The 13,968-nt window shown below is 39.9% G+C and overlaps 2 protein-coding genes across 2 annotated transcripts in view; one reads left to right on the forward strand and one right to left on the reverse strand.

Annotated features, from left to right (window-relative positions):
- LOC105044090 (putative E3 ubiquitin-protein ligase LIN) overlaps positions 1–4,749 on the reverse strand; it is a 20,056-nt gene extending 15,307 nt beyond the window's left edge. Inside the window, 9 exon segments of the mRNA XM_073255994.1 lie at positions 91–896; positions 899–1,379; positions 1,474–1,565; positions 1,680–1,742; positions 1,745–2,164; positions 2,278–2,338; positions 3,403–3,766; positions 3,769–4,216; positions 4,219–4,749. Of these exon segments, the coding sequence (XP_073112095.1) occupies positions 91–896; positions 899–1,379; positions 1,474–1,565; positions 1,680–1,742; positions 1,745–2,164; positions 2,278–2,338; positions 3,403–3,766; positions 3,769–4,216; positions 4,219–4,380 (2,897 nt within the window). The 5' untranslated portion in view covers positions 4,381–4,749.
- Positions 4,750–7,274: 2,525 nt separating this feature from the next.
- Positions 7,275–8,079, forward strand: LOC105044089 (peptidyl-prolyl cis-trans isomerase). Its single transcript, XM_010921887.4, has one exon. The coding sequence runs from the start codon at positions 7,362–7,364 to the stop codon at positions 7,881–7,883; it is 522 nt and encodes a 173-aa protein (XP_010920189.1). The 5' UTR covers positions 7,275–7,361; the 3' UTR covers positions 7,884–8,079.
- Positions 8,080–13,968: the final 5,889 nt, after the last annotated feature.

Below are 13,968 nucleotides of genomic sequence, written 5' to 3' on the forward strand. Positions count from 1 at the left end.
TAAAACAGAATTTGAGCAAACAAATTCTAATATATCATTCATAAGGACCACAATTAGAAATGTGCAGAGGCCCGGTGTATAAGAACACACCTGTTCAAACAAACTAGCTCTGAGATAAAATCAATGCATATGCTTTTTGTGCTCTCATCTCCAGCATGAAACAATTCAAGCACTGGAGCTAATTCGACTCTATTTGTTATTAGATTTCCGCAGCCCTTATCAGCACGCATACAGCTTAGAAGTAATGATACAATGGAAACACGTCCTTCAGTTTGATCCATGCACTTGATCAAAGCAGGAAGGCCATTTGCTGCAATAACACTTAAAGCATTACATGACCGGCTATTCTCATCTCCACCTAACAGGATCTGCTGTAGTATTATTACTGCAGCACTGTTGGGCTCCAATACCAAGCAGAAGTCATCCATCTGTTCATTTTTTTCCATTATTAACTGAACTAGGGATGGTATGAGGTTGTGACTCACAAGCTGGGAGTATGGTGGCATCAGCTGGCAGATAAGAACAGCAGCTTCAGCCAAGCCATTAATAAGCAAGACAGCCAAGCAATCAAAATTAGTCTCTACACTGCTGAGCATTTCACCTACAGTTTCATCTACAGAAACAAGTTCTGACAGAACATAGATGGATGCTCGAAGAGCCTCTCTGTTGGTCGAAGCTGATAGTATTTCAACAAAGCCATTAATAATTTTTGGATTGGACAAATAAGCATGAATCCCTGGGTCAGTCCTTGAATCCTTCCATATCCTTGCTATTGTCAAAACAGCTTCTTCGCATTCTTGCAAGTCCTCAAAAGTGCATAGACGCAAGGTATATGGCTTTAGCCCATTTATAATTGTTTTGCTCGCAGCTTGAGATATTACGCTAGTTGGAGATGTAGCGAGTGCTGCTCTTGTAAATGTTTGCACCTTCTCTCATTGTTTTTAGTATTCAGTCTTGTTTGAGCAAGAGGAAGACTAAGATTTGCTGAGGTTTTTGGCTCCAAAAAAAATTCCATGGAAGAGATTGGACTGACGGAAGCACTGGTGGTCTCAGAGTGACAGAATTCTTGGGCAATATCAGGGTTTTGTTCCATCCATGATGCAATGAGTCGCTTCAGAACATAGTTGGTTTTAGGTAGAATAGTTGAAGAGAGAAGCTGACGAGTGATAGGACATGTCTTATTTCCTCTCTTTATCCATTCTTGAATCGCTCGTCTCTCAAATGTTTGACCTGTCTCCAGAGTAACTGGATCGCCGAAAAGCTGGCCTGTTATAGGGCAAACAAAGTCCTTTGGTGGTCTTGCTCTGTGCATCAAACTATCAGATGAGTGAAGAGAACTGCTGCATCGGCTCATATCATCTTCACTCTCAATATGATGACTGCAAATTTCAAAATAAAGTGTATTAGCCATATACTTATAAATGATGATGAACCTGTTAAGATAATTTGTATTACTTTGTTTGACTTAGCTACCTGTCATTCGGTAGATGGTTACTTTTACTCGCATATGCATAGGCTATGCTACGTGTGCCACTGAAGTTGTTCCTGCAACTTCCCCGCAGTTTCTGAATTCAAAGTATAGGATGCAAAAAAGCCAAACCTTATAAACCCAGACTTCAATAATGAAAAAAATAAAAGATGGAACAAGACTTCCAGTAACAATGACACAAAGTCAATACCCCTTCATCGTCAGAGCCAATTGAACTAATGTTCAGGTCACTGAAATAATGTGGAGATGGTGATCCTGTTGGGGAGTGACCAGACGGAAACGGAGTAGTTTGGATTCTTTTGCAGGTTTTGGAGACAAAAACTCTGGAGTAGATTTTGAGGAATCCAGAGGGGAGATCATCTTAGGGGAAGGATTTGTAACACGACTGGATGAAAGGCGGAGGAGTTGCTCTGGTTCCTTTTCAGAAGAGAAGAGTGGTTTTGGAGATGAAACTTTAGGGGAAAGTGATTTGGGGGAATCCGCAGGAGAATAACTCTTCAGAAATGTGGATCGATCCTTCATTCTAGATGAAAGAAACTTCGATAAACTTCCATAGTCAACCTTTTGCCTCATGCTATTTAGAGCTAATTGTTGATCAATCATTATTTCAGAATCTCTACTAACATCACCGCCATCAGAATCATTGTCAGCTTCATTTTCTTCAAGCAAGGCACCCTAGCAATGAATGATGGAAATTTCAATTTGCAATACCCACAGATGCTAGAGAGAAGATATCTATTTTGATAATAAAAAGATGAAACGTTTGGAGCAAGAATTATGAGCATTACATTGATGACCTGTCCACTTGATTTTTCCAGTTTCTGAGCAGAGCTTGGGTTTACGCTCATTCTGTAGAAACGCCAATAGACAAATAAAGACGATGGAAAAACAGAAATTGTTTGATTGCATTTGCACAATACATCACCAATTTAAAACTGGAATGAGGAGGTACCATGTAACGACTAGAAAGTTTTCATCTGAATAAATAAAATCATATGAACAAGGACTACATTGCCGCCATTTTACAATGAAATGCATCAACAAATACTAATTTCAAACATTCCATGATTGGAATTGAACTAGTATTGAGAAACTATATCATGTAACACCACACCAATGCATGCAAATCCATTCAAGAGTGCAATTTACTTGTACCGTTAAATTCTCTTTCTTACCATTCAAATTGAAGAGATTAAACTTGGAGCACTTAGCTTGACACTACCAACCCGATGGATGAATTGGAGACATGTGAATATATGGTAGCTCAAATGATCAAATGAATATCTCATTGCAAGATTGCAGCCAGCATCTCTTCTTCCTGGGATGCAATGGACATGTGGCACTGGATTGCACCATCGCAGACCACATGTCTAATATTCAGCAAGTTCCCATTGCGCTAAAACAATGTCAAGTTCAGCTGCTATAGGTCTCTTTACGTACGGATATTTGGGAGCTGCCAATTATATAAGGCTTGATGGTAAAGCTCAACAAATTTCAGAGTACACAACCTCAACTGTTTCTCGTACAAAATACGTGATAGTTTTTCTAAACAAAACTTCACACCATTGATCATGATATGTGATGTCTAATTAACTAAAACCAAAATCCATGTTTTTCAAGGTTTCTTGCTTGTATCTCAAGTGGATATGTATATGGGTTCAATGCATTTAAATTGGACTAGACTATGCCTCTTATTTATCCTCGGCAAAAGAACCTTAGGTCTATGTATTTGCTGCAACCCTTTGAAATCATGAAGAATTGCATTAAAATAAGAAAGAAAGAAATCATGAAGAATTTTAATATCTCATTTCTTCTTCTATCAATTGCTTAAGAGACGGTCACGAGGCAGGTGTGGAACCTTTGAAAAAAAAAAGGATGGATTTGAAATAAGTGTAGCAAAAGGCTAAACATACTCGTCACTGCCAAGACAGGGGACGCCTCCATCCTCGTCGTCTCTGTTCTTGAGAACAGGAGAGAAACCCGCGCTCTTGGGCAAGATGGGCCCGAACTTGACGTAATCGGGGATCGAACGGCTGACCTCATGCAGAGGCGTCATCGGGGGCTCCGCGATCGGCGGCAGGACCGGCGCCCCCTTCCTCCCGGTCGCTGCAGCCGCCGGATCTTGACTGAGGACATCCTTGTAGTACCTGGCGTACATCCTCGTGCTGTGGTCCAGCGCTTCCCCATACCGCTTCTCCAGCTCCCTCAGATTCTCCGCCTTGTCCGGCCTCACCGAGAGCACCAGCGACTCGTGGAATAGCTGGTCGTCGAGCTCGGCGTCAGCGAGAGGTCGCCGGCGTCCGGCATGGCTTCCACCAAGATCCGGTGGCGGGCCTCGACGTACCACCCGACGATGGAGGCCATGTGGGGGAGGAAGAGCACCTCCCATAGCTCCGGGGCGAAGTCGATGCGGGCAAAGAAGGGGTCGACGTCGAACATCTCCAGGGCGTGAAGGGCGGAGCCCCGGGAGTCGCCGCGGAGGCGGGCGAGGTAAGCGAGGTGGAGGTGGGCCCAGGCGGACAGGTACGAGTTGGGGACGCCGGCTGTGGCCTGGGCAGGGTCGAGGAGCGCGCAAACCTGGAGCATCCGCTCGGCGTGGCCGAGGCGAGCGAGCTTGGCCTCTGGGTTGGATGTGGCGATGGCCTCCTCGAGGGCGTCGATGCCCCAGTCGAGGTTCGCAAGGACGGCCTGGTCGGAGTAGCGGACCTCGGGGGCGGCGGCGGAGGAGGGAAGGTGCGGCCCTCGGCGGCGAGGCGCTCGGCGCACTGCTCCTTGTGGTGGGCCCGGCGGTCGCGGTCGATGAGGCGGTCCTGGACGAAGCTGCCGACGGTGGAGGTGAGAAAGCGGGCCAGCTCCTTCCCCTCCACTGGGATCCACTGGTTTCGAGCCATTCCCGAATCCGACGTTAGGCCGTAAAGAATGGCGGGGGCGAGACGGATAGCATTGATGGGTTTTGGTTTTGCGGAGTCTTCGAGCGCGAAAGATCGAAGCGAACGAGGGAGAGGACGGCAGTTGTGGGATTGAAGGGAAAAAGGCGAGGAAGGGTAAAGAATGCATTGCCGGCTTCGTTAGGTTGGTGCTGGTTGTCAATGACGACGGCGGTAGGGAAGGTCGAAGTCGCGGCTCGGAGGGCGAGAGTCAGGTGCTCCGTGGTAGTGATTTTGTTTTGAGGCTAAATTGGTAACGAGACAAGCAACCGGCTGACCACCTTATTTTCAGGGTGTTTCAATCCAATCAGATGTTATGTGGTTACGTACTTAACTACATGGTTGAAGCGGAACATTGTAACGTGGGCCTCGTTTAATGAATTCTAAAGCGGGATGACCGGCAATTTAGATGCTTCTTTTTGTCTGTTGTCAGGGTTTGAAAGTTTAGGAGCAACGCAAATTTGTTTGTTCTCCGATGACAAATACATGAAGTTCTTTTTTTTTTCTTTTCCCTTTGAAGGGACTAAATAGACGGCTGTTTTCCATTTGTTCTCCTTGCTTGCCACGTCCAGGTGAATGGTGGTGAAGCTATGTGAACACAAAAGAGTATGGTAATATAAAATCCTGGAGAAAGACTTCTTGGCGGGGGGACTTGGCGAAGGGAGGTTGGTAAAGATGGACTTTGCATGGTAAGTCTCCTCTGATACGATACTTCCTCTTAAACGGACAAATGCTACGAGAGAGAATATTTCGATTCTTGATGGACCACGGATTGATCGATCCTATGAGCGTGTATCTCCTGCTCTTATAAATTCTAAGTTGCCGTAGTGGCAGAGGGTATAAAGAGGCTTTACTTTCTGCAAGAGAGGTCTTTGCGCTAAACTATAAGCCTAAGCCCTACAACCGTCCGGCATCAGTTCCCCACTTTCAAAAACTTCCCATCACCAATTCCTTTGTGCCTCACCAATCCGCGTCTCCCCAGGGAACCGGTGTGGGAGTGGGGAGTAGACTGGTGTTGTGAAGCAACACGAGCTCCAACTAATGACTCTTTCTATCACTCTAGATGTTAATGTAATTGATGTCCTCGTGGAATCTTTATATTGGGTCTATCATAGTAACTTCTTGTGATCTTCTGATTAAACCTAAGAGGAAAAAATTGGACATGACTAACCAGCCGAAAACTTATGTTGGCAATTTTGGAAAACTTTTTCTTAATAGCATTGCAATGGCAACTTCTAAAGAATGAAATACAATTCGTTAAGCCTCATATTTATCCCCTATTACAATAATAGAAATATGAAAATTTAGATTTTGTTATAATTTATCTTGAAATATAATGTTTAGAAAAACTCTGCACAAAAATAATAATAAAACCTGATCGCTCACGATGCCTTTTGCAACAAATAAAGCATGTCATAACACAATGTTATATGGGCAAAATGAGCCATGTTTCGCAGTAACCATGTCAAAATTAATACATCAGCAGTGTAAGAAAGATGTTTGCGTAAATGCTGATGTGTGGGAGAAGGAATGTGAATGATTGAGAACCCCCGGGGAACAATTAAAGCTCTTTCAATTGCATGAAGTCAGCATCAAAGGGCATATCCTTCCAGAGAATTACAAGTGGAGGTTGGTCGATCATGTATTATAAAAACAAAAAAGGAAACCCTTCGTTAAAATCCCTTGCAAGTGTTAAATTTTTTAAATTTTCTTGTGTATCCTTGATTATTTTAGTTATGAGAACTAATCTTTGCTGTAATGGAGATAACATTTGATTCTGTTCTCTTTTTAACTTTAATTCGCTTAGCTTCAACGGGTTGAATTTTTTAAAAAAATTCAGTGCTTTTGCCATTTTCTACTGTATCCTTTTGTTAATTTCTTTCCAATCCAATCTGGTAACTGTAGCAGCCTTGATAGTGCTCATGTGCGACAATTTAAGATTTCGGAGAATTTTGATAGTTTTTAGGCTCATCAATACCTCCTCGCAGAGGATGGTACCAATATCGAAGCCAAACAATGGCCAGATAAATTCGTGATTGCTAGAGAAAGCATGAGAAAATGATCATTCTATATATTAGCAACATCAGCATGAAGTATTAATCAAACTAAGAGACGCTAGCTAGGATGGTCTGAGCCCATTTTGCTATACAAGCTACCACTAAGCATCTGCACTCAAGTACTGGCAGCTTATAACAAATTGATCACAAAAGCATCTACAGCGGTGTAGATGGCAATCTAATTGAATCCCATCAAAAAGAGAAATTATTAGTTGGATGGATGAGGTCCCCTAATTCAGATCAGTATAAGCAAAAGGCAACATGAAGGTTCTAAGAACCTTCGGCTCTCTTTCCTCCTCTCTTTTTTGCCCTTTATGCTGCCTTTTGGTTGGATTGGTCCATTGCCAAACTGTTGACCTAATCCAGCTCATAATTTTCCGATCAAAAATTTGTAATTGGATTTTTGATCGGACTAATCCCATGATCAAAAAATTATTCTCTCTATTGCATTCTCCATATGTATGCAGCCAATAAAGAATGCTAGTTTCTATAGATCTGGTTTATCAAATATGTAACTTGATGCATTATTATAGAAATATATGGTTGTGATTGGCTGCCGGCACATGTCGGCAATGCATGCGCTTTGCATCATGCCATGCGAATAAATAAGTGGCAAGTGGTCGCAGCATCTTCGGCGGTAACTGGACCGCACTAGACCTGGTTACGGGATCGTGCTTTTTCAACCTTATTCCTTCCCAGATCGTGACACGTTTCGCAACCCACGTACCAGATCCGACTTGACCTGGCATCTCGCGCCCAAGAGGCCTTTATATGCAGAACCCCCAGCCCGACAACCCCCAACGAGCCCCAGGAACGTGAGAAGAGAGGGAGGAAGAGAGCAAAAGCCAGAAACCTTGTTACCCCCTCCATCCGCCCATCGAGCTAGCGATGACTTCTAACCCGAGAGTGTACTTGGACATAACGATCGGTGGGGCCCTCGCTGGGCGGATCGTGGTGGAGCTGTTCGCCGACGTGACGCCGAAGACGGCGGAGAACTTCCGGGCGCTGTGCACGGGGGAGAATGGGTTCGGGCGGTCGGGGAAGCGGCTCCACTACAAGGGGTCGACCTTCCACCGGGTAATCCCGGGGTTCATGTGCCAGGGAGGTGACTTCACTGCGGGGAACGGGACCGGCGGGGAGTCCATCTACGGGGCCAAGTTCGCGGACGAGGACTTCGTGCGCAAGCACACGGGGCCCGGGGTGGTGTCCATGGCCAACTCGGGGCCCAACACCAACGGCTCCCAGTTCTTCATCTGCATGGCGAAAACCCCCTGGCTCGACGGCAGGCATGTCGTCTTCGGCCAAGTCGTCGAGGGGATGGACGTCGTCACAGCTATCGAGAAGGTGGGCTCCGCGGGGGGGAGGACATCGAAGACCGTCACCATCGCCGACTGCGGCCAGCTCTTTTAGGCCCAACGTTCGTCGGTGGCGGTGCCTTTAGCTTTCTTCTCTGGATATATATCGAATAACGGATTGGTGTGTCGGAATCCTCTTTCCGATCACATGGTTGGAGGGGTTTATTCCGATCTTTAATGTATCATGCTTCTGCTTGGTTTTTGGTTGAATCTATGAATGCTCTGGTTTTGGAGTTTGTGTTCATCTTCAAGATATCTAGTTTGTGGTGGTGAAAGAGAATCATAGAATCGGATTTTACATGTAAGGTAATGTGGCTTTTTTTTGGTTGTTGTTGTTGTTGTTGGCACCGATCCTGCAATGCGTCCGTGGATGGCCACCATCACAGGATGGATGAGTACATCACAAAATGTGCACCATGGGCATCGCACCATCCTTGCTCATGCACCGTCATCCATCCTACGATGGATGCCATCCATGGGTGCACCGTATTCTGCAGTGCTGCGTGGGCACCGCAGGATCCTTCACCCTTTACTTCCCTTTTGGTTGACATGTTGTGGCCCTTCTGTGAGCAGTATTAGGTGCGTAGTACGTAGGGTTTGACAGGCTGAACTAAGATTAGTTCTAGTTCCGGGGAAAAAAAAAATCCCAATGATGTTGACCGCTAAAATTTGATGGACGCTCAAAACTATTTTTTACTTCATTCTAGTATGGTTGTGGTAAGCAACACCTCGTTTTTACAGTAATGGTAACTAATTGGATACGAATCACGTAGATCATTATTTATATTCAATTCTATTTGATTAAATTTTTAGAATATCATAAAATATTTTTTAAATTTTAAAAAATATTTTAAAATATATAGTGGGTTTGATAAAAATATTTATTTTGATTTTGTCAGAAAGTTGAAAAATCTATTAAAAAAATTGTATTTTGAAATTTTTTCGAAAAATACTTTTTGATAATGTCGGAGAGCACATTTTATCAATATAGTTATCAAACAGCAAATAATTTTTATAAAAGTCTCTTTCAAAATTTCACTTCAAAAAATTCTACTTCCAAAAATTCAAAATCTCTATTTAAGAGCAATCTCAAACAGAACCTCATCCGCACTTACTTGGAGTGAGCCAAGATGATAGTCTCGTAGCAAGATGGGATAGATAGAATTTAATGGGTTGGTAGAGTTAAACTAAGAAGGACGAATAAATAGGGTTGGATAAAATTATAAAATTTATTTTTTATATATATAAATTATTTTTTTTTGTTCCAAAAGAAAATTTGTGAATATATACTATCGGAAATGATGAAAGTCACAACTTAGCTTATTGAGAGTTTGAATAGCAGGACAACAGAGAGCCAGGAATTGAAGAACCGTCAATTGCTCAAGAGAACATACTCAGACTTATGGTTTAGTCCATTACCCTTACTGTGGATAGAGAGATGTCAAAGAAGTATCTTTCTGTCTCTCATTGAATCCTCCTTGATGAATCGATTAAAAAATCTCATCTTCAGCAATTGTTAGTATTTTTTCTAGATCATATATATTACAGTTTTGATTTGTCTTCCATTCCCTCCTACCTCGAGAAAAGAAAGAGAACTACTTGCTGCCAATGGAGATTCAAAAACTTTTGCTTCTTAAAATCTATTGGTCAATCAATGGATGATACTGCACTAAAGAACTAGGAGATTCGAGATTGAAAAAATGTTCATGAGGTAGTAGCATAAAAATGCTGGGTTAACTGCTCTTGATGATGGGGTGGGAATGAGATGCTGAGAGTTATAGATGGATTGAGAGGGGAGCAGATGCGTGGGCTAGTTTAATCTTTATACTCCTATCTTCTCAGACAATAGAGGTTGGCATTAGACAGAACTGATAGGATAAGTCAATATTGAGATATGCTCGACCCAGCTGCCTTCCCAACCCTACCACATTATGGATGGAGCATTAGCTATTCATTCTTTCCCAACCTATCAAATATTTATCTATCTATCCATACATATATTAGGTGTGGGATGAGTTTTTGTATTAATTGTACATGCTCTGGATCAATTGCCGGTCGGATAAAATTTATACCATTCGAATTGAGCCAGGTTAGATATCGATGGGAGGGATAAATTGTCATCCCTATATCTGTGCACTAGATTTAAAATATATATATTTTTTAAAAAAAATCCAATCTTTTTTAGGTGCAAGCATACTTGGCTGGATCTTCAGCTGGAAGATAGCCTAAATGATTGTTTTAATTTTTTAATAAAACATATATTTTAATGATAAATCTCGCTCAGAAGCATTTGGTCTGCTTTTTGTGGCCTTCGCGGCAAAACACTGCCATGGAATTCTTTCACCGAAAGCCAAATACAGGATAATCAGGCAAACTACTCTTTCCTTTCGGCCGAATATTCTTTTTTTTTTTTTTTTTTGAAGGAGATATAATGGTCGTTTTTTTCACTTTCCATATGCCCTGTATGTTTTAGAAGGGAGAAAGAATATGGGACCACACCTCTGATTTGCCGCTTACCTTTGGAAAGAAACTCCTACGGCAAAGAGTGGAAAGACCAGAAATTGTATCAAAAAAAAAAAAAAAAACGGAACATATTCTTCCACCACTAACTACGTAGGAGGGCGACTCACGCATCCAACCGTTGTATTCATATTCACCAGCATGATGAGAGAATTCTTAATTTTATATATTCTTTTGAGAAATTCAAGGGCCTTTGTATGAACATTAGAGTTCTTTCCTGCCTTATAGAAGGAACAAAAGAGGGTGGTCACTCGCTCTCCCCCATATAGGAGTGTGCAGCTAGTTGGTGGGCCATGGCAAGCTATGAATAGTCGGTAATGGAACTATCTAACTTGCATGTGGAAATGGTTGTGTAAAGGTTGATGTAAAGCGACTCGATTATTTAGAGAAGCTGGATCGAATCAAGTTGCAAGATGGTTCAGGGTTCTCAGACCAACATGTGCAATTCAGAAATGCAAGGGTTAAGTTTCTTGCCATTTTTCAGTTATTTTTGATTGGTCAAAGTTGTCGTTCAGTATTTTAGGGAAGATTTTATTTTAGTAGATTTAGAGAGTCTAAGTTCAGCCATGATTGAATTAAAGTTTGAGAAATATATAGTTAGGCAATAGATAGAGTTGAGACCATATCGGATATGGGTCAGTATCAATATATTTATATCCATATTTGTTTTGTTAACGAATACAAATATGGATATAGATATTATTAATAGGCACGTAAAAACTTATACCTCTATGTGTTTTAGATAGATATGGATATAAATTGAATACTGAAAATATGAAAATAAATACTGATAGAAGTTGAATAATTCAATTTTATGACTATGTCATCAAATATATTACAAATGGATGGTAAATCGAGTTAATTAGCATAGTAAATTTTTTTCTTGGATTGGAAGATAGCCCGATTAATTTTTTTTAAAAAAAAATTCAATTTGATTGGTCGGTGCATCCCTCCTTAGGAAATAACACTACATCATAGATCTCAAAAAGTTAGTCGATTTTTTTAGAAAAAAAATCATTTCATTTAGACATTTCTGACTTAGTTAATCTTCGAAAGTTTGGTAAGTGATTTGCTGTTTACAATGTGACATATCTTACTCATGACCCACCAGTATCATTCATATAATCAAAGTGGTCCATATCAATCCGATAATCATCTCTTTTGCTCCAACAAAAAGAAAAAAAATTCAAGCCTCCTCAAGCCCATCTCTCAATATCTGAATCTCTAAACACCTTGAGATATTCAAAATAACAATACAGACTAAAAAAGCTTGCTCCCGTCCAATCCTTTACTCTCCCCTCCCATCTAGTTTACATAACATAAATAATTTTAATTTGGAATTGCCTTTCTCAACCTAAACATCAACGGACTTTTATAGAGCTTCAGACTGGGGGTAAGAGAGGGAGAGTAAGATGTTTAAGTGAGCGTTTTATCTCTTACTCAAAAGACCAAGAATGAAAAGACTATAAATGACTAGCCAAGGAAAAAAAGTTTAGTGTATTTTATCTATCTAGCTTAAAGGAGAGATGAGAATATTTCTGTTTAATACAAGTTCAATTTATATATTTATATGTAATATCATACGTTTTAATGGTCTAAAACTCTTTGTAGGAATACTTGAAATAAACTAAGATCCGCTATTTGTTGCTATGCTTAAATACAACACCTCTTTGCTTTTCTGACATATACTGTATACTATTCAAACTGGTGTAATATTAATCTAGATGCCCATCTCCAATCCCTTTTACCTTCAATAAGCTCTTACTGCTTACAAATTCGAATTTTAAAATGCTAGTTTTAACCATGTGTGCATCTAATGAATAGCATTTAATAAAATCATTTATATATAATGCGAGAAGCATAAGGTGAAATTTTTCAATTTAATTTGAAAAATCTATCTTGATTCTTACTATATTATCTTTATAACTCACAAATATTTTTAACAACTACCTAAATCAAGTACCAAGAACTTTTTATTTTTAAAGAACTTAAATGAAAGATCCTCTAAACTGTGAGAGAGCTCCAATGTACTAAGAGGTAATGCAACATGAGACTTTACTCTCAATGTAAATATTTGACGTCCTATTTCCATGCATACAACAGATCTGTCATGTAACTTTGATGAAGTCAATACTTCAATTCATATGCGTTCATACTCGATAAGTCAAGCATTTTACTGCATATGGATAAAAATGGGATTTGCTTTATATGCAATATTAGTGGCAAATCTTCAATAAATGAGTTTATCAAGGTATCTCAAGATGATGATAGTAAAATAGAAGGTATTTAGTTGAAAAAATGGAGGTCTAGAATCGAAATCGGAATGGATGACTCCCATTCTAACTGTTTAATTAGGAGGAGTTTATTTCGATTCCGATTCTGAAGTGAAATGGGAATGGTTCAATCTATATAGAACTCAATCTATTTTTTCTCTATAGATTTAATTTTTTATTTCGATTCCGATTTTGATTCCGGTCACGAACCAAACATTTCAAAGATTTGATCATTTCAATTTCGATTCCAAACCATTTCGATTCTTATTTCTATTTTGATTTTGATTACGAGCCAAACACCCTTTAATTGATTTATTATTTCCAGTAAGTGCACGCATGTATGTTCCTTGCAACTAAATTGTTCTTGTGCCACTCACCTTCGTGTGCATGCAATGATTATGTGAAGAAAAAAAAAAGGACGAAAGAATTCAATGGATGGTATATGTCTACTAATCGTTTCTTTGTATCTTTGCTTTCATTAAATCACCCACTGGGCACTACTCAATTCCCTGTTGTTAAACACTACCTTGTGAATTAAGCGAATTAATGACTGACCACAATGAAATCTGAACAAGAGAAGAGCTAAACTCAAAATTTTCTGCACTTGTTAGTATATTACTGCTACACGTTGTTGCTGCTGCAGTAAACCGTTCTTGAGGGTAGGCATGCATGGAAATAATTCATGCCAGCTTGACGGACCCAGGGTTTATTTAAGGCTGATTAGTTGGGTTTATGCCTAAATTGTCAATCTTGTATAAACTTCAAGTCTGGCCTGCATTATGAGTTTTAGATAATATTTGAACTTCAACCGGACTTTTTAGTTTTTATGATTAAAAGGGCTAATTATGCAAAACTCTTAAATTATTTAGAAATTTTAATTTTTTTTTAAATTTTAATTTAGTACAATCAGATCATTCAATTTTAAATTTATTTAATTCAGATGTGATTATGAATTCCATCAGGCTGATGCGATAAATTTGTCACATAATATCATGTGGCATACTTATACAGCAGAAAAAAATCGTTCCAAAGATGATATTACATGGCATTCCTTGGTGATGGCTAGACAAAATTTATAGTGATGGTCTGAATTGAATGAAATTAAAAGTTGGACAATCTGATTATACTAAATTAAATTTAAGATGAAATTAGAAAATTTCTAAATAATTCAATATTTTTTTACATAATTAATCCTAATTAAAAACATCAATTACTTGATGTCAAGGCAAATAAAAAGTGGCAGTCTTTTTTCTTGTTTGTTTTCTCATATCTCTCTCTCTCTCTCATGGAAATTAGTTAATGACTAGAACTCTCAGAACATGGAATTGGATTTGTTGTTTGGTAAAG

This window comes from Elaeis guineensis, chromosome 4 (genome assembly GCF_000442705.2).
Source record: "Elaeis guineensis isolate ETL-2024a chromosome 4, EG11, whole genome shotgun sequence".
Lineage (NCBI taxonomy): Eukaryota > Viridiplantae > Streptophyta > Magnoliopsida > Arecales > Arecaceae > Elaeis > Elaeis guineensis.